Raw genomic sequence first — 19,781 nt, forward strand, 5'->3', positions numbered from 1 at the left:
AAAAAAAAAAAAAAAAAAAAAAAAACACAATTTTAAACAGGTTTAAAAGGGTTTAAAATAACAATAGGGAATAGGAGATGGCAGTTTGTATGGGAATATAAGGTTTACGTGAATTTTATTTTAGTTTAATATGTTTTGTAGTCATATTTTATAATTGTAAGTAACAAAAAAAAAACGTTAAAATAAAAAATAAAGCTTTTTTAATAATTAAGAATTACAATGAAACAGAAGGTAGTGTGGCAGCTAGGCAGTGTATTGCAGCAGCGGGGCGCCGAGACGTCTCAGCTCTGCCTGCAGCCACTTCATGTGCGGCTCCAGTTTGCCCAGCAGCACCTTGCCGGCTTCACATCTCTTTCGCGCCACCCCAACAATCTCCAATCCACCCTGTAGTTATTTTTTTTTATATCATATGGTGGCAAACGAGCGACCGGCCACCTGAAATCGCTGAAATAGCGAAGTGACCGTTGCCCATAGACATACGCAATTGCGTATGCGTGCCTACCTTTAATCGACGGAGGAGAGGATGCACAGAAAGAAAATATTTTGCCTTCCCATGCATCCCTCTCATCCGGAAAGTCCACTTCAACTTCCCATTCTTTCCTTATAAGGAAAAGCGTGGGAAGGGAAAGAGGACTAAATTATGCCTCCGAGACGCCCACTCATCAGACTGTACGCGGAATTGCTTCCACTTCACGCCTGTCTTCTGTGTGGTCGTGGTATTTCACCGGACGAGCCTATCTTAAATCTCAATGAATTACATATAAACCATTAATTTACTTCCGGATAAGCACAATTTGAGTCGGAGTTACAGACTGTTATTAGTGTAATCATTAGCAATAGTTAAAATTGTAAAAGTATAGATATATATACCACTCCTTGAGATATATGTACACAGTTGTTCGTGACTAGTTGTACCTGTCCGTCAGCGGGCGAAGGGCAGAGAATCACTCCGCCGGGCTTCACGTGGCAGGTCTCCTCGGTGCTGATGCCGCAAGCCAAGTCCGGGATGTTGCGCGGCCGTTGTCGCCCCGGGCAGTCGCCGTCCGTCACCGACACCGCCGTCTATATTGATTACGGACACATTTCAATGTCACTGTGTACCGTTTTTTTTAATTGCTTTTAACGTATAGATTACACGCATAATAATAACACTATAGTAATAAAATTGTGAAAAAAAAAATGAAGTAGCGACTACAACGGTGACGCGTATTTACAAAATATCAACTGTACAGATATGCTCCGCCATCTCTCTCACGACGACTCTGACAAACAGGTTGCGAGTGACTTTCTTCGGCGTTGGAGATTTGTATGTACGTACCGCAATTAGTTCCTCGTTGGCATCAAAGCCAACAGCGACGCAGTCCCGTGCGAGCACGCCGCCCCGGCCAACGCATGCCGGGCCCTCCTCCCTGCGCACCTCCTCTCCCAACAGGAACAGCCCGAAGTCGTTCTCGTGGGTACCTGAAGAGTACAGCATGGCATCCGGCCTGTTCATTGTGACGAATGTACTACAACACGTAAAGGAACACCTTCCTACCTACTGACTCATATTTACTATAGACTATGGGAACTTGTGAACTTAATTCCATCTCTTCATTTGAAAAAGTAAATATAAAAGTACAACGGGTCCACCGAGGCGGTAGGGGTAGGGGAGGGCGAGGGGGAGGGGAAGGGGGGCTGAGGTGGCTCAGAACTATACAGCGTGCACCCAGTATTCTGTAATTTACTACTGTTGTTTTATAGCAACTAATTACCTTTTACGGGGATTATAACGATAGGTGTCTAAAGATCCAACATGAATTACAAATCACGTAAGTTTAAGAAACGCTTTACCTTAAAATTACGTGTACCTGCTAAACGTTTATTTAAAAGAATTAAGCATAATAATTTAAAAAATTAAATATGGTGACACCTCTACAATGACATAACTAACTTTTACATGTAATTATGTTTCAAAGAATGACGGGTAAGAAGGCACTCACAGGCGACGGTGGACATTCACTAAAATATAATAAGAACAAATTACTTATTTTTTTTTATAATAACACAACTATCAAACTAGGCAAGCTAAGAGAAAACAGTTAGGACTGACCAGAGTTATATTTGGGGTGAATTATTTTTTGTTTGACGGCATAGTGGTGCGCCGAGTCGGTGGCGCCGGGCACGCGCGCCCACACAGCCTCTCGGCCTACTGCGCGCACGCACGTGCCCGAGGTGAGTACCACGCGCGGCGCCACCAGCGCGCCGGCACAGTACAGGCCCGACTCCATACGTTGCCCCCGTGTCACGTCGCCGCCGGTTCTGCAGAGATCGCTCGATATGGCTTATGCAAGCTTCATGCGTAGTTCATGCATTATGTCATTAACTTTAATTGAATTCAATGGGATACAATCATAGATTGTCTATGGATTTATTTTGAAAGTTTTCTATCATCATCAAAAACGTATAACATTCACAGACAGACGCAGAGGGGGTGGGGGGGTGCATGAGGGGTGACGCGCCATACGTACCGGTAGAGGCCGACGCACCAGTGGCAGTCGCTGTAGTACAGTGAGCAATCTGTTCACATGAAAAACAATTGCTGTTTAATTTGCATTGTTTTAATAAATAATTAAATTATACTATACTATTAACTATTAAATACACACGTCCTGCAAAAATCCAATGTAATATTAAAGAAGAAACGGTTGCGGCTGAGGTCAAAAGTGATGTCATAATTAGGTATCTATATTGATTGAGACTGAGCCACAACATGTCTTAGTTCTTTGCTTATGTGTATTTAATATCGACAATGTTATTCCCCCATACTGTACTGCTCAAGTACTACTGAGGTATCGAATACTGAAGTCTATTTTAACTTAAATGAGGATTATCGACCCCCTCACAGTTGTATCTAGTGTTAAGAACACAGTTATGACGTCGTACTAGATTTATTAAATGGCGCTGGTGATATCCCAGGATCCGTCGCTGGTGATATCTCTGGACCCGGCGCCGGTGTTATTCCTGAACCCGGCGCCGGTGTTATTCCTGGACCCGGCGCCGGTGTTATTCCTGGACCCGGCGCCGGTGTTATTCCTGGACCCGGCGCCGGTGTTATTCCTGGACCCGGCGCCGGTGTTATTCCTGGACCCGGCGCTGGTGTTATTTCTGGACTTGGCACTGTATCTATCACGCAACACCATAGGAGACCACCACATTGGGATTCTCTGTAAAAAAAAAAAACATTGAGAAGCTTATATTTAATTTATTATTTGAGAAAGGTGTTTTAGGGTTTAGTGCTGCACACAAGCACACAAGAAGAGCGGTATTAAAAGCACCCAAAACTGACAAGCATATTTTTTTAGATAAGAGAGCCATCTATTGTTAGATAGATGAAACGTATCTACAAACATATGTTCATCACATTCAAAGTACACACATACATAAATGTGTCTGTAAACATATCCTGTGTGAAAGCTGCTTATACACAAAGCGGCAGAATTAGCGGAACTTTAAAAAGGACAAATATTAAATAGTTTCATTTTCAAACAAATTAATAGTTAAATATGAAATAATAAATAAATTAGCATGCTTTGAAATTAATTTGTAACACTATTCATTTAATAAAAAAATAAATAAAAGTAAATAAAAATAAAGTGAATGTGCATTTTCTTAGATTTCGTAAAGACAGAGAAAGAGTCGAGCTAACGAATAAACGAATGCGTTCAGATTAAGGTTTCCATCCGCCTGGTGTGGGCGTGAGGTTGATGATGATCTCTTGCGACAACCTCTGCCGTTTATCGAGTAATGTATTTTGCAACTCGCTCAAATTGTTAGGTTAGGTTAGGACGAGGCATTCCTGATGTGACACTAGACACTATCTAGAGAGTTCCGAACGTGAAATCGAATTTATATCCGGACCTCGTGATAGCCACTCGTCATCACTGTTACTTTAATATAAAATTGTTACATTTCTAATGAAATCGTTGCCAATAAACGTTACTTTCCGTAAATGTCACAGCACGTTCTTCTGAAATCTCCCTCATCCATAGTTTCTGTCTACCTCTCTGGGTTACGAGCGTATTGTTGTTTTTGTTGTTGTTGCCTTGTTATGATTCAACCTGGGAATTTTCTGGAAATAACCTGAATATTTGTTTACATATGTATTATCGGTACCTTCACATTGGCGCTATAAAATGGTTCTCACAAAATTTCGGATCTGCGTCGAGTTATTAAAGGTCAAAGGCGGCAAGTATCAGCCAAATTAGGTTTTGTTTTCGATTACCTGGCACTGCTCCATTGACTCGGAGCGACTCTGTGACACGCACTCGCTCTCGCTCTCGCTCTCGCGCTCTCAACCTCTCAACCATCAATATATTGCGGATATTACCTTGATCTTTGAACTTTTTTATATATCAGTTATTATTAACATTGTACATATTTTAATAAACAGCTTCAAACTCTTTAAAAATCTTTTAAGGAAAAGGTACTGATTGAACAAGAAAATCCACATTCTATTGTTATTACTTTTGAATTTATGCAATAGCTTTTTTTTAATTTGCTACCAAGTGTTATAATATAATTGTTTTATTTATTTAATTCGTTTGTTTTCTTTTTACCTTTTTGCGGTTGCCTGTCAATTGACACACACACACGCACACACACAACACAATATAAATCGATGACACGCACACACAAACAAACATCCTACATTTGTTGTAATTAAGATGACCATTAATTGCTAGTATAGTTAAGTTAAAAGTTCCATTAAGCAGATTTAATCTGACCTAATACCGCGATAACATATGTACGTACGTAAATGTATGAAGATACTTACATTTCATTCACATGTTATAATAACTCAATACTTGTGCAACTTATTGACATTAAACATTCGTATGGATTCTATTTCTTCTTCTATTCTATTAAATTTATACTACAAAGTATAATATAACATATACTATTCATCCTGTTTTTTTTTTAATTCTGCGCGAACGAAGACACGAGAAAAAGCTAGGTTATTAAAAAAACTAAATATTTATTGTTATGCTATTATTGAAAATTAAGGCGGCAAGGCCAGGCAGCAACAATCTTATTAAAATTATAAATGCGAAAGTTAAGATGGATGGATGGATAGATGCTTGTTTGAACGTTCCTCCGGAACGGCTCAACGGGTCCTAATAAAATTGGCACAGATGTGGAACACACATAGTGTGGAAGAAAATATAGGCTACTTATTAAGTTTTTTCTCTATTACCGCGAGGACAGAGTCGCGGCCGACAGCTACTAGAATAATAAAAATGACTTACGGTATTGCGTCGTTCATCCTGCAACAAGTAATTTAATAGTGTTAGTGAGTCGCGCGGGTATGTCAGTCCATTCGTATCCTATCTAATGTAGAGGACGCGATCCGCTGCCAGGATGTGCACAGTGCACAGCTCAATGGAGCACAAGTCAAGCACTGAATTTGTAATTTTGCCTGCGGTGTAATTTAAAGATGTATGTAGTCCATCAATCCGCACCGGACCAGCCTGAGTCAGGAGCGAGCCGGCCCGGTCCCTATCACGTTTTCCATACATACATATGTAACTGACCGATAATACTTGTGATTGAAAGATGTAATACTTGTTATTACTCTACCGCTTGATACAAGTAAAGGAAAAAGTAAAGTATGAAAATAGGTGAATACTAAATAGTGGCCGTACCTGGCCTGCGTAGAACCAATAAATGTGGTGCCGGTGGCTAAGGTGAAGTTGGAGTAGCACATGTTGTCATGTACGCAGTACCCGGAGCGCGAGTCCTCCCTCACGCACGCCTTGTACAAGTTGTCTGCGCACAATTACCACATTATTTTGAATTAATATTATCTTAATTCCATTTTTATCTAAGTCAATGGAATGCATTTAAGAATAAAGTGTTTTTCAAAATAATAATATACTGTTGTCATCAGGTTGTTGAGCGGCGGCAGGCAGCACCAGCGCCAGAGCCGCCAGAGCCGCCAGCGCGCCGTACCTCGCCAATGCCATCTTTCTCTCTTCTCTCCACACAATATTTTCCTTCAGGATAAACGTCACATTATTCACATGGAAACAACAACATTAGTATGCAATACTTTAATGTTACTATTAATTTAAATGCGAATGTTTAGATGAATAGAAGACGAGTTGGAAGGAGGAGATATCCGGGAATGGACCAATATTGCCAGCGTTGAACTACTTTTTCGCTTAGCACAGGACAGGAAAAGGCTCGCTGCGCTGACAGCCAACCTCCAGTAATGGAGAGGCATTAGAAGAAGAAGAAGTTTAGATGAATGTTTGGATGTCCTTAAGTACTTACTTGGGTAGAATAAATTAAAATTAAATAGTCGCATGCACCAACAATACAAAACAATAAATACAACAAAAAGTTTAAGCTGTTGTCGCTCGGTCACTAGTACGAGTACAATCACAACACATCTGTATCACGTCTATATTCTTGGTATTCGACATTTAAAACTTGATTCCGTTCTATATATGAGGTGGATTTGGTTATCAGTGGCAGAACAAGAGCAGATATTGATGTGATTTAAAAATTTGGTCGATTTGTCTGTGTGTTTGTGGGCGCTAATTTTAGAAAATGCTTAACCGATCCGGGTATAGTTTTCACGGATGTACTCGTATTGTAGTAAGCGTCACTTTACGTTTAGTGTCAGCATATCGCGGACTTTATATAAAAAATGTAGCTATTAAAATGTTAAATTTGGAGATTTTGATTTCCTATTTAAACTTTAATCTATGACGGATGGACTAGATTTCTGATTTTTTGAACCTCTTTTTTATTTTTATGGGTATAACTCCAAGGCGTGATGTCCCTTGAACCGCAAGGCCGTGGGCAAAAACTTAAACCACCCACGTCTTGCTCCGCATCTGCTGGTTCTTCGAAGCATACGTGGTTTTATATATTCGCATTATCAAGTCATTACCTCTATTTTGATATATTCTAAAGTTTGTAGCGTCCTTGGACACGGGATGGGCAAATGTTTCCGCAGCTCTTACATAAAGCTATTTTAAAAATCACACCTTACTGTCAGGTTACAATAAGCGCAGTGGTGAGTAGTAGATGAGGCTGGCGCTGGTGGAGCGCGCGGTGACGTGTCGTTGCGCTGATCACTGCCACAGTCTGCCGTCGTCTGTCCTCGTATGGCACTGCCACTAACTTGCGGCTACACTAACACTAACTGTCCCCGAACCTCCTGTCTCCCACTCTATTGATAGCTTATCGTACGGCCGGCGACCTGCGACACTACGATAGCGTCACGCGAACGCTTTGCTTCATCTTCTGTGTATATTTACAATTTTTTTTCCAGTTTAAATGCGATACCTTACATTATATTCTAAACATAAGTATGATAACGGCGGCCTGCGCGCTGTCCGGGCCGGCCGCGGGCAAAACCCATTTATAACGTTTTTCCCAAATCGCAGCTAAATGTTTCACATCGAAGTACAATCCTTACTTCCTTTTTGAAAATATATATGCGAAAGTAACTCTGTCTATGTGTGTCTGTCGGTCTGTCCTGTTTCCACTTAAAAGTACTGAAACGATTTGAATGAGATTTGGTTCACAGATAGTAAAGAACCCGAGGAAGGACAAAGGCTTTTAACGCGAAAAAGTGGTTGTAAGGGGTTGAAAACGGGGTTGGACATTTGTATGGTAATATCGTCATTTTCACATATAGAAGCTTGAAACTTATTTTTTAAGGTATTAATTCGATGTAAATAAATATGACATTCAATGTTTGTAAAAAATTGTATCATCAAGGGCGCAAAATAACAATAGGGGATGAAAGCTTGAGAATGTGTTACGTTTATGTGAATGTTTTATGAGTTTCATATGTGTTCTTGTTATGTAATATTGTACTTGTGTTTGTAAATAGAATAAGTAGCCTAAATAATTAAAATGCTACCCAAAGACAGAATGTCATGAAAATGAAATACCACACAGAAGACAGGCGTGAAGTGGAACTAATTCCGCGTTTCGTCTGATGAGTGTGCGTCTCGGAGGCATAATTTAGTCATCTTTCCCTTCCTACCGTTTTTCTTATAAGAAAAGGATGGGAAGTGGAAGTGGAAGTGGACTTTCCGGATGAAAGGATGCATGGAAAGAGAAAATATTTTCTTTCTGTGCATCCTCGCCTCCATCGATTAAAGGTAGGCAACGCATAGGCGTTTGCGTATGTCTATGGGCAACAGTCACTTCGCTATTTCAGCGATTTCAGGTGGCCGCTCGCTCGTCTGCCAACTTATGATATAAAAATAAATGCGGACAATGTCGCGGGCACAGCTTGTTTAAATCATAATGTAATAAATTTAGGATTATAACTACAAATGCGGCCATTTGTTATAACTAATAGTCATCTGGTTAGTTCAGGGGGTAAAAAAGCTTCGTGTACTCGGTAGAGCGAACCTATATTTAACGCCAGCCCATCGCTTACAGCTTGTTTGTAAAAAGTTCCGTCATTTCACGAACCTCCATCGCGTCATACAATTACAAAATAAATACATCAAATGTTATTCAGCAACATTTATTCAACACTAATTCATAAAAACATGTTATCAATTAGTAGAAGTACTATTACAAAAACATCACTATATGAATAAAATTTAATTTTGCTATATTACAGAGGTTATCACATTTAGGAGACTTGAAAAATGAGTAAAACGCATGCAAACTTCCACAGAGGTCACGTATCCTGCTAAATGGTTAAATTATAACATTATGTGTACACATGACCTCGAACTCTGTCAATGATAGCGCCTTTCTAACATAAATCAGTATTCTCAAGACCAATATTATTATTTATTACATTAAAGAGCAGCGAGAAATTAAAGCTAAAGATTTAACCAATTTGACACCAAAATTATTAGGTAAGCATTTTTACATAAGTCTTTAGTTAAATATGAATCACAACATAGCTTGTACAATAGATGCTTGTTCAGATTTTGTGATTGTTTTGTTGCGCTTGACCTTGAACCGCGTACCGCGAAGTAAACGCGGGCACGGGACGAGGCGCGCGGCTGGCGGCTAGCGGCTAGCGGCTAGCGGCTAGCGGCTAGCGGCTAGCGGCTAGCGGCTAGCGGCTAGCGGCTAGCGGCTAGTGGCTCGCGGCTAGCGGCTAGAGCGCGTACCGCCAGGCCGGCACGCCCAGCCGGCGCAGCTGCAGTTGCAACCAATCAGCATGCGGCTGCAGCTTGCCGAGACGCGCGGCGCCTGCCCGGCAGTTGCGCCGCACCACCCCGGCTAGCGCCAGCCCGCCCTGCGACATTAGATATTTTTATAAAAGCAACGTTGAGGCATTTCCTCGGATCCGAAACAATAGAGTCGCAATCGGCCACGGCAAAGTATAGAAAAAGTAGGTGAGAAGAAATGTATGGGAGACGGGATGTACCTGGGCGTCGCCGGCGGGGCAGAGCACGGGCGCGCCGGGCGATATGGCGCAGGGCGCGGCGCCGGCGAGGGCCGGAATGGCGCACATCAGGTCCGGGATGCTGCGGTTGCGCTGCGAACAATCTCCGTCTCGCAGGGACACTGGCGTCTGTGAATACATTTATTACAATGCCCACTGCATTGTTAATTTTGCCTCGTTGCAGTGATCGGCGATAGATATTGCTCCACACCACATTCATTGTGTATAATTTTGTCGATCTATCGAGATAAAACTAGGTCTACACTTGTATTTATATTTAAAAGAAGAAGATATTGGAAGGAACAATATTGTAGGGGCGCTCTCACCAGTACCACCTCCTCGAGGGCGTCGAAGCCGGCGGCGCGGCAGCCGACAGCGGGCGGCAGCGCAAAGCTCACGCATGCACTAAAGGGACTCGTTGAGAACTCGACTGAATCTTTTAAAATCAGAAGGCCGAAGTCGTTTTTGCTGTTACCTAAAGTTTTAAGCCAATGTTAAAATCCACCATTTCTTCAGCTACAAACGAACACAAGTACTGCATCAGGGGATCGCGCGCTAAATCTTTATTTTTATTGTAGTTATTTGCGACACTCATACTGGCGAAAACTGGAACAAACGGCAAGCCGATTATTTACCGACCCTTGTCCCGCACCGAGCGGCGCTCGGGCACGGGCGAGGCTCACCGGAGTTGTAGCCTTCGTGCCGCAGCTTGTCGACGACGGCGTAGTTGCGTGTGGGCGCGGCGGAGGCCGGCACGCGCGCCCACACGCTCTCCTCGGCGATGGTGGCGACGCACCCGGCGCTTGTGAGCACAGCGCGGGAGCTAACCAGCGCGCCGCCGCAGTACAGGCCGGACTTGGTGCGTTGGTTTCGGTTCACGTCGCCGCCCGGCCTGCAACAATCAACAAACCTCGTATCCTGGCTTGCTGGCCCGCTTCCCCGGCCGATTGGACAAGTCGGTGTGTAATGGGTGAAGCGCACTACGTAAGCAACGAATCGAAACGAACCTGTAGAGGGCGACGCACCACGGACAGTCGTCGAAGGCTCGCAGGCAGTTCCCTGTGACAAAACAAATATAGCAATGTTACGGCAGTTGGCAATGGCGCTTGCCTGCGCACTCAGAGAGCAGCGAGCCGCTCTATGAGCACAATAACAATTAACATTTCTCCACAACACCGATCCGCACAAGTGGATACAGGGACTAATATTAAACCACATTATGAGGCACAATGCAGCAGCAAACCACCAGCGCAGAGGCGAGGTCTCGCTTAGCGTCTTTATCATATCAAACTTTATTTTAACGAAACAAAAAATTATACGCAAATTTAACATTAATTGACCACGGCTAAGGAACATGCGCGTCGCAGTCGTGCGACGTCGCCCATGAGGCGTCTGAAGGCGGGCGCGCACCGCTTACCCGTGCCCTCGGGCGGCGAGCTGCTGGAGGCGACGTCGGGTGGCGCGGACACGGACAGGCCGGAGTCGTCAGTGCAGCACCAGTTGTCGCGGCCGCAATCGCTAAACAAATAATTAATTTTATACGAACACATAAAAAACTCGCCATTTTTGTTGTGCTTACTGTTTATAAGTCGCGTGCTTCATGTATTGCCGTCCGCTCATGTGTCCACCGAGAGACTCGGAGCATTCCCAAGTAAGGGTGTCTTGACCTTAATCAACTGAACTGACCCAGTGTGCGTTGGTTAACTTCACACTCAATTTTCTTGTTAGCCTGATACATTAGGTCCGAGTGAACAATACTCATACAAATAAAGAATGGTTCGTCAAAATGTTTTGCATTGAAGTTCTCGGCGAGAAGCAATACTGACTGCGGGGGATGAGATGTGGTGTGGTGGATAGCCACCAAACCATGCGAAACTCTCTCATCCACAAAGATAAATCGTGCTTTCAAAAACATCTCTATGAATATGTAATGTCGTCCTTTTTTGGATTTAATTATTTATATTCTAAAAAAAAATTTAAATAAAATGTAATATAATAATTACATATAATATTGTAAAAAATAATTTTAGAAAGTAACTTCTCTTCTTATTTTTTTTAATGAATTTTTAAAACGCAAAATAAGATAAAAACATATTAAATTACATAAATAATAGCTAATTTAATAAGCGTCGCTTTTTGATGTGTCTATTTGTGTACTATTATAACAAAAATAAAAACAACATTTATACTTAATTGGAGGAGCTCCGTCCCTGAAACAAGGAAAGTATCATTTTTTTAAATTAGTAAAACATGTTAGCGATAAATAACTAAACAGTTAACCTAATGCTACGACCATATTATACGACACGCAACATGCGATACGCGACGTGCGACACGCGACGTGCAACACGCGACGTGCGACACGCGACGTGCGACACGCGACGTGCGACACGCGACGTGCGACACGCGACGTGCGACACGCGACGTGCGACACGCGACGTGCGACGTGCGATCTTTACGTACATACGTGTGATATATTTTTTTGTAAAGTTTTTACACAATACAGTGAGCTGTAACCTACAAACTAACAATAGCACCGCACGCTTCTCTTGACGACTTAACTGTGAACTGGAAATGTGCCCAATAATATATAATACAAGGTGTGGCGTACCTGACTTCGTACTTGAAAATGTGTCCACCCTCTGCCAGGGATTGGTTTTTGTAGCACTGCGTGAAGTGCACGCATATCCCCACCCTGCGGTCCCGCGCCCGAAAGCACGACTTGTACTCGTTGCCTGCAAATTATTACACAACTCACAGCGCTGCGACCACACCGCCATGTACCATGCGACGTGTGCCCATGCCGCTACAGAAATTAATGATTTTTTATTTATTAACATGAAAATAAATAATGATACCCATCTGGCTGAGGTCCTCATCTGCCGCGAGAGAGTTCGCCGTGGGCTGGCACAGCAGCACCAGCAGTAACACCACCGGCACCCACCGCGCCCCTGGCATCCGTTCGAGGTCGCCGTCCACGTACGCTTCACGCATTCTATTTACTAACAATACACTCGTGTTCACGCCGCCTTAAAACATCCTCTGATCCGACTATTTTGGTTTCTGGAAACAAAAAGTTACAATTGTCAAAATCTTGTGAGGGTAGATGAGTCACTGAACGTCCGCGACCGTTTCTGTCAGCCACACCGCAACCGACGAGAGTACATGCCGGAGAGAGGGGACGTTACTAGATGTCAGACCTTTGGGCCGGCAACACGTGTCGTTACGTAAACGAGCCAAATATAACGCAACGAATGATACACGGTCGCCCTAGAATAAAATTTGGCATATAGCAATGTGTTAAAACACACATAAAGGGAAAAAATCCGAAAATCGTAATTTTTTTTTGTTACAACACATATTATTTTTAGAAATTATAAACATATTAGTCTTTTTAACTATGACTCAATTGTCGAAATTCTTTTACTTCTACCTACAGGTTAGTACGGAACCCTCGGGGCACGAGTCCGACTCGCACTTGGCCAGTATTTTTTTATCCGCGCGAAAATTTAAGCAGTTGAACTGGTCGGCATTGGCTTAAAAGGGCGAAACCACGTCGTCGGTCAACCCATCTGAGAAAACTCTGTTCAAATTTCACTTCTTAAGGCGAATATAGAAAGCTCCAACTTGTTTAATATCATCATCAGCTATTATTCATAGGTACTCAGCTTAAAGCAAAGCCTCTGCTACTAAACGTTTCGGCTATATATATATTTCTTAATTTGTAACGTAAGCTTACTAATTTTATTTGAAGAAAGAACTTTAAAAAGTTTAATTTTTAATGGACTATATGTTAATTACCTGAAAAAAATCAATGTCCCGTTTTGAGTCAAAAAATTAATGCTCACGTTAGGTATATATCGACAGTCGTGTGTGTCCGACGTGTGTCCCACCGCGCGACACTCTGTTGCAGAAGTATTTGCCGTATCGTATCGATCGAGCCAAAATTTATTTTTAGATCAATGATGCCACTAGCGAGGCTTGCAAACCAAATAGAATATTATTCTCCTATTATGAAGCATATATTGGACGAAGAGAATATAAGCAGAAAAAGGTTTATCCACTTTCCTATGTTCTAACATCTCGGCAGAGACTAGTACGGGGTGCAAAGTGTCTTCGCATTGTCGATTGCCAAATGTTCGCTTTTTAAATCGTTTTTTTTTTATAAGCGTAAGTTCCTTTGTGACATAAAACAGATTTTAACAAATGAGATATCATTCCATTTTTCCCGGTTTGTCATAAGCAGTAATATAGACTTAGGGAATAATTTTTGCTATAATTTTTGTTATAGCAACCCCTTCAATGCGGCTACGACGCAGTGCGCAGCCGCATGTTAGTTTATATATTGTCATTTTTTTGCTACTGCTGTTTTTTACTTTTTTAATTTATCAAATATTATATGTAAAATATGGTTTTCATTATGGATATTTGCAATTGTACTTCTTTTATTACCATAATGTCATTTATGTACAGAAAGTATCGAGGCATAGATTTTTTCTTTTTATTGAAAAACAACTTATTTACGCTAATTATTTTCAACAGATAGCGCTATTTTGACAGGCGGAAACCGTCGCAAGTAAAGTGCTGTCAATGTATCCTCTAAAACAACATTTCATTATAATGTTTGAGTCGCTTTGTTCTTACCTTACAACATATATATATATATATACTCAAAAGTTCATAAGTAACAACAGCTTTACTCACCGTTTGATAAGCGAAAATATAAAGTAATGAGGGTAGAATTTTTATTTGCCCGACATTTATGCAATCCTGTTGACGTGACGCTCTGACGTCACGCGGAGTCACTTGGCGCTACGCGGCATCCAGTGGCGACCAGTACGCGTACTCGCTGCGCCACCGCGACCGCGACTGCAGATTAATTCATCTCATAATTGCGATAGTGACCTCTAACGATAACTCGCGGCACAAGTTCAACAACTAGTCGAGCAGCTCGACTAATCTGCCTCGCCGTCGCCGCGCCGCGCCGCACCGCGCCGCACCGTCGCCATATGCAGGCTCACGCTCATAACACGAGATTTGTTTGATGCGTCACAGTCACAGCTGTCAGCCACAGCATTTCGTGATCTCATCGCGGTCCCTCGCCGTAAAAGCCTCTCAACGACAACCGGTTAGGCACCAGAGGGTGATAAACATCTGGCGGCACCCATCTGTTTTTTTAAACATTGGAGTGCAAGGGACAATCTAAGGTAGAATTCAACATATTGTAGTCTGCGGTTTTTAAAGAAAATAAAGGGACGACAATATTATGTATTAATACAAGTGACACGGCAGTAAATTTTGACGTAACAATATTATGTACAGTACAGTGCTGCCACGTGATGACAGAACAAGTTCGCATTTGCCTCGAGCGAGAAACGACAACGAGGTTTGCGGCTCGACGAAGCGGCGCGGAGCGGCGGACGATGGCGACACCGATTCATACTTCCTATTACTTGTCATGAATTTTAGTTTGCATTGTCTAGATTATATTACTGTCGTCTTAACAAACCAACAAATGCGTAACTGCACAAGTTACCTGCGAACCCACCGACTGCGCAGGCGCAGGTATGGTTGAAAAGACAAAATAAGACACACTTCATTCACAAATGGATTTGCAATAATACTATAAGGCGTGGAAAAGACACAACAAACCAAAAGTAAGTATGGTGTATTGTTAGAGTTGTATCGTTTTATATTTATTTTAAACAACTAACCAAGCAATAGCGCTTTACAGTTTAAATACGTGTGAGTTGTCGTGACCGATTCCGTTACGTTCATTACGTTAGTTGTCCCGGTGACAAAAGGGCTGTTATCAACAGGGACAACTCACGTCTATGAAGCATTGAATTAATTTTGTACGGAGTAAAATGACGTACTTTTTAGCAAATGGTGGTAAACGAGCAAGCTGCTTATAGACATCCGCAACTGCAAATGCATTGCCCATCTCTAATCGACGGAGAGGACTCACAAAAATATATCCCCTTCGCAAACGTCCAATCTCCTGCCAAATCCACCTACTTTGCACGTCCCTTCCTTTTAAGAAAAGGGTTGGAAGGGGACTAACATTGGGCCGCGGACATGCACACTAATCAGACGAAACGAGGTAATACTTCCACTTTATGCCTGTCTTTTGATCTATAGATATCGGTGGCAAAAAAATATACGCGCTGTGATAGAATTTTTTCTTACAATATTCTATCTGATAACCTGTCTCGCCCGCTCGCAAAGAAATGGTAGGTTCACAAGCCGTAACGATACAAGTTTTGTTTGAACGCAACTCGATAATTTTAACAAGCAAAGTGCATTCAGCAATTTTAGTGTATTGTGTAATTCTCACTCGTAATGTGTATTATAACTTACAATGTACGGGAGAAGCACTACTGCCAGCACAATAAGCTGCGTCCTGTGCGCCCCCTGTTGCTGTACTAGCTACAGCCACTCATGTTGCGGACAAGTACCTCCTAATGATTTAATGGAATTTTTTGACGAAACAATATCCCAACATTAGTCAACATATTGACGCATTTGAACTAAAAATATACCTAAAGCGGACAGGACAATCGTACTAAGTATTTTCCTTGGGACGTATTCACACACGGTGTTTGTAAAATGCCGCAGTTTACAACAAAACTGTTAATAGATACATATATAGATCTATCCCTTAGTACCGGTGTATGTACATACCTAAAGTTCAGTAACAGACAGAAGCGAGCTCAGGAATGATGTCAGTGAACGCAGACAGATCAAATAAGCCAGCAAAAAAACACCATTTTAAGAGCAACCTTTGCTTTCATTTCAATTGTATGCCTAAAATAAGTAAGCAGAGGAAAGTAATAAATATTATAATGACGTTTGATGTTTTTTAATTATTTTCTGTGAATCTTACTAATGTTAACAATGCGAATGTTTGGACGAATGGATGGATGGATGTTAGAAGGTGTCTCTAGGTGAATGGTTGCATGGACCTCGATGAAATTTGGTAAAGATGTAAATCATAGTCTGAAAGAACATGTAGGCCTATTTATATATTTTTTTAATTGTGCGCGAAGGTTTTCGCGGGCGACAATTACTTATGCGACCAAGTAAGGGATATATTTTAAAATAAGCGTAGCTTATTTCGACAGTGGTATAGCCCGCTTTAACATCTTCGCACGACTTGGCCCGGCTCGCCCGGTGAAATACCACGACCACACAGAAGACAGGCGTGAAGTGGAAGCAATTTCGCTTTTCGTCTGATGAGTGTGCGTCCCGGAGGCCTAATTTAGTCCTCTTTCCCTTCCCTAACTTTGTCTTATAAGGAAAGGATGGGAAGTGAAGTGGACTTTCCGGATGAGAGGATGCATGGAAGGGGAAGATATTTTCTTTCTGTGCATCCTCTTTTTCATCGATTAAAGGTAGGCAACGCATAAGCAATTGCGTATGTCTATGGGCAACGGTCACTTCGCTACTTCAGCGATATCAGGTGTCCGCTCGCTCGTTTGTCGCCTTACGATATAAAAAAAACCTTATCTTTAAACCAATACCTGAAGCGAAAACTTTAGATCCTTTTTTTTTAAGAAATTGCGGTGAAAGTAATGTAATTTTATGCATTTAGTTATTCTATATAAAAAAAATGAATTGCTGTTCGTTAGTCTCGCTAAAACTAGACAACGGCTCAACGGATTCACACACACTTTATTTTGGAATGTTCTTGGAGGTCTAGGGAAGGTTTAAAAGGTGAGAAAAATTCGAATAATTGCCGGGAACTAATTAAGTTTTTTTTTTCATTCCATGCGGACGGAGTTGCAGATAACAACTAGTCTTTAATAAAAAATGAACTAAAAGTAGATTAATACCATGTTTCTGAAGACCATTCAGTTACCGTTTACCATTAGCTGGTGTTATTGAATGATTCAAACACTGCTTCACTGATAGCCTTATGGGTCAATAACACCGATCTCTATAAATGGAAAAATAAAAAATGGCAAAAATCAAATAGGCACAAAAAATACGTTGCCTAGCCAGTCCATTTACAGAGTATAGACATTACATGTATATTTTATAATGTAAATGACAACACTGAGGAAATTGTAATTTGTATCAAAGAGTATATGCATCTTATGAGTGTCACTGTCATGTGTCAATTTACAAGAATTAAGTCGAGTAAAACAAAATAGAGAAAATTTAGATTAAAACTAACAGAACATAGTTTAACAAAAATAGATACCATACCAGTACCTATAAACCACATTAAATGCTCTTTAAATGAAGGAAAACTTGTTTGTCCGCCTCTAGTTGGTCTCTAGCTAAGAATGAAAGTGCACGTTAGTTTAATTAATATTTTAAACATTACGACGAAGAATATTTTTAAAAATCCCAGTCATTCATTGTGATAGAAAAATTTTATAAAGTGAATTTTAAACGTTTCCATAGTCCATAAGGTGTAGATTAAAATGAAAGTGATAGAAGCCAAAATAGTGGTGTTAGGGTCACAAGGTATGCGTTACGAAATTCACTACATAAATGATTGTATTTGTTACGACATGACTACCCGATTACGAAGCTATCAGGAAATTGGCAAATTAATACCTTTACATATACAATATTAATGTTTCACTAAATTTGCTGGCACTTGTTGAAATAAAGTTATGTATATAGATTTCTCTTTATTCAATAATATTATGTAATTATGTAAATAAATAAAATAATTTACAATTTATTATAACATGCAATATTATTTTTATAGTATAGTGAAAATGTTTAACAAAGGTAGAATCTGCAGTAGCTGCTGTTTGCATGATTGGCTTATTTAAAAGGTATAGCACTGCAACCACACAGTGATAGCATTCACTTGTGCTGGAGGTAGAATTTTAGTTCTCTTCCCTTTCAATAAAGGAAAAGGTGGGGATGGAAAGTGTATTTGGCAGTGAAGGTTTCTTTTTTCCCTATGTCAACTCTTCAGCTCAATCAGCTAGGCTAGATATCTTCAATTAAATTAGTCTTAATTTGCCAAAAATGTGTATGAACAGTAGCCACTTCCCACTTTAAGCAAAATCAGCAAAATTATGAAATAAGTCATATTATTTATTAAAAGATTGATTATAAATTGACAGAAATAGTAAATACCTTCTTATTTTACAAGAAGCCATTATTTTGCAGCAGCCTGCAGCTGGGCAACTCTTTGTGAACAGGATTATTGGAATGTTGTTAGATGTCCTGATAAAGTAAATATTGCATTTTATCTTCTTTGCCCTACTGGAGTAATTTGCTGGGTTCTTGAAATGGTTTATTGGCATCTTATGATCCTGTGTTTATATTTTTTTAATATTATAAGATGGAAAACAAGCAACCAAAATCTTCAAAATGGCAAAGTAACTGCTGTGAATAAGCAAAATCCGGAATTGCAAATGCATTGACTACCTTTAATTAACAGATTAGAATATGCACAGTAAGAGAATATTTCCCCTTACTATGTATCCCCTTCCCATTTCCATCCTTTCCTTATAAGAAAATGGTGGAAAGGGAACGGGGACTAAAATTAGGCCTCCAGAGTGTACTCATCAGACTGTAAGCAGGATTAGTTCCATTTGATGCCTGTCTTCTGTGTGGTGGTGGTGTTCATGCAACAGATGTTGTTGTTGCTGGCATCTACCACTGCTAACTGGCCTAGCGGTGTTGCGACAGAAATGGAACACTGCTAGGCCGGCCGTCTCCGTGACGCCGTCGGTCGCCGCTTGCAGGCGTGGGCAAGACGAGCCTGGTGGTGCGCTACATCGGCAAGATGTTCTCGCGACACATCTCGCCCACCATCGGCGCTTCCTTCTTCACCTGCAACATCAACCTGGCCGAGGCGCGCGTCAAGCTGCAGGTAACGCGCGCCGCACTCGCGGGACAAAACATATTCAACATCCCGTAATCAACTGTAATATTTCTATTACAAAAATAGGTAGAATACACCTCAATTCGCCATACTAAAATATGCGCTTTTACCAAATCTCTTGCCACGACTCAAGTAATTATGACTTAAGACCGAATTGGACTCGGGCGGGATTGACGCGACGCTCGGCCGGCAGGTGTGGGACACGGCGGGGCAGGAGCGGTTCCGCAGCATGGCGCCCATGTACTACCGCAACGCGAACGCGGCGCTGCTCGTGTTCGACATCACGTGCCGCGCGAGCTTCGCCGCCGTCAAGGGCTGGGTGAAAGAGCTGCAGAGCAATGCGGCCGGGCCGCTCGTGCTCGCGCTCGTCGGCAACAAGGCGGACCTGGCGGCCGCGCGCGCCGTGCCCGCCACCGACGCCGCGCGCTACGCCGCCGCGCTCGGCGCGCCCTACACCGAGACATCGGCGCTGCACGACCAGGTACCCCCCCGTCCCGCACC

General features: G+C 41.8%; 3 protein-coding genes across 6 annotated transcripts in view; 1 reads left to right on the forward strand and 2 right to left on the reverse strand.

The window, feature by feature from the left end:
• Positions 1-183: 183 nt before the first annotated feature.
• On the reverse strand, positions 184-7,211 carry LOC106124633 (uncharacterized). Its single transcript, XM_013321495.1, has 10 exons — positions 7,038-7,211; positions 5,918-6,035; positions 5,685-5,808; positions 5,289-5,306; positions 2,926-3,206; positions 2,511-2,559; positions 2,093-2,301; positions 1,319-1,461; positions 916-1,062; positions 184-384 (listed from the first exon to the last, which is right to left on the reverse strand). The coding sequence occupies exons 2-10, from the start codon at positions 6,003-6,005 to the stop codon at positions 244-246; spliced, it is 1,200 nt and encodes a 399-aa protein (XP_013176949.1). The 5' UTR covers positions 6,006-6,035; positions 7,038-7,211; the 3' UTR covers positions 184-243.
• A 1,312-nt stretch (positions 7,212-8,523) lies between these two features.
• Positions 8,524-16,240, reverse strand: LOC106124496 (chymotrypsin-like protease CTRL-1). Of its 4 annotated transcripts, XM_013321213.1 has the most exons (11): positions 14,126-15,073; positions 12,280-12,484; positions 12,033-12,156; positions 11,611-11,631; positions 10,839-10,939; positions 10,429-10,480; positions 10,105-10,313; positions 9,748-9,896; positions 9,404-9,550; positions 9,119-9,271; positions 8,524-9,083 (listed from the first exon to the last, which is right to left on the reverse strand). In XM_013321213.1, the coding sequence occupies exons 2-10, from the start codon at positions 12,413-12,415 to the stop codon at positions 9,131-9,133; spliced, it is 1,080 nt and encodes a 359-aa protein (XP_013176667.1). In that variant the 5' UTR covers positions 12,416-12,484; positions 14,126-15,073; the 3' UTR covers positions 8,524-9,083; positions 9,119-9,130. The 4 variants fall into 4 exon arrangements, with proteins under 4 accessions (XP_013176667.1, XP_013176668.1, XP_013176666.1 ...); XM_013321214.1 differs by lacking the exon at positions 14,126-15,073 and adding an exon at positions 15,782-16,240 and having other exon boundaries at positions 8,524-9,271; XM_013321212.1 differs by having other exon boundaries at positions 8,524-9,271.
• Positions 16,241-17,513: 1,273 nt separating this feature from the next.
• The window catches only part of LOC106123779 (RAS oncogene family member RabX1), a 4,969-nt gene continuing 2,701 nt past the window's right edge, over positions 17,514-19,781 (forward strand). Inside the window, exons 1-3 of the mRNA XM_013320185.1 lie at positions 17,514-17,896; positions 19,141-19,268; positions 19,474-19,761. Coding sequence (XP_013175639.1) covers positions 17,854-17,896; positions 19,141-19,268; positions 19,474-19,761 — 459 coding nt within the window. The 5' untranslated portion in view covers positions 17,514-17,853. The remainder of the gene's footprint in view (positions 17,897-19,140; positions 19,269-19,473; positions 19,762-19,781) is intronic.

This window comes from Papilio xuthus, unplaced genomic scaffold, assembly GCF_000836235.2.
Source record: "Papilio xuthus unplaced genomic scaffold, Pxut_1.1 DF825946.1, whole genome shotgun sequence".
Lineage (NCBI taxonomy): Eukaryota > Metazoa > Arthropoda > Insecta > Lepidoptera > Papilionidae > Papilio > Papilio xuthus.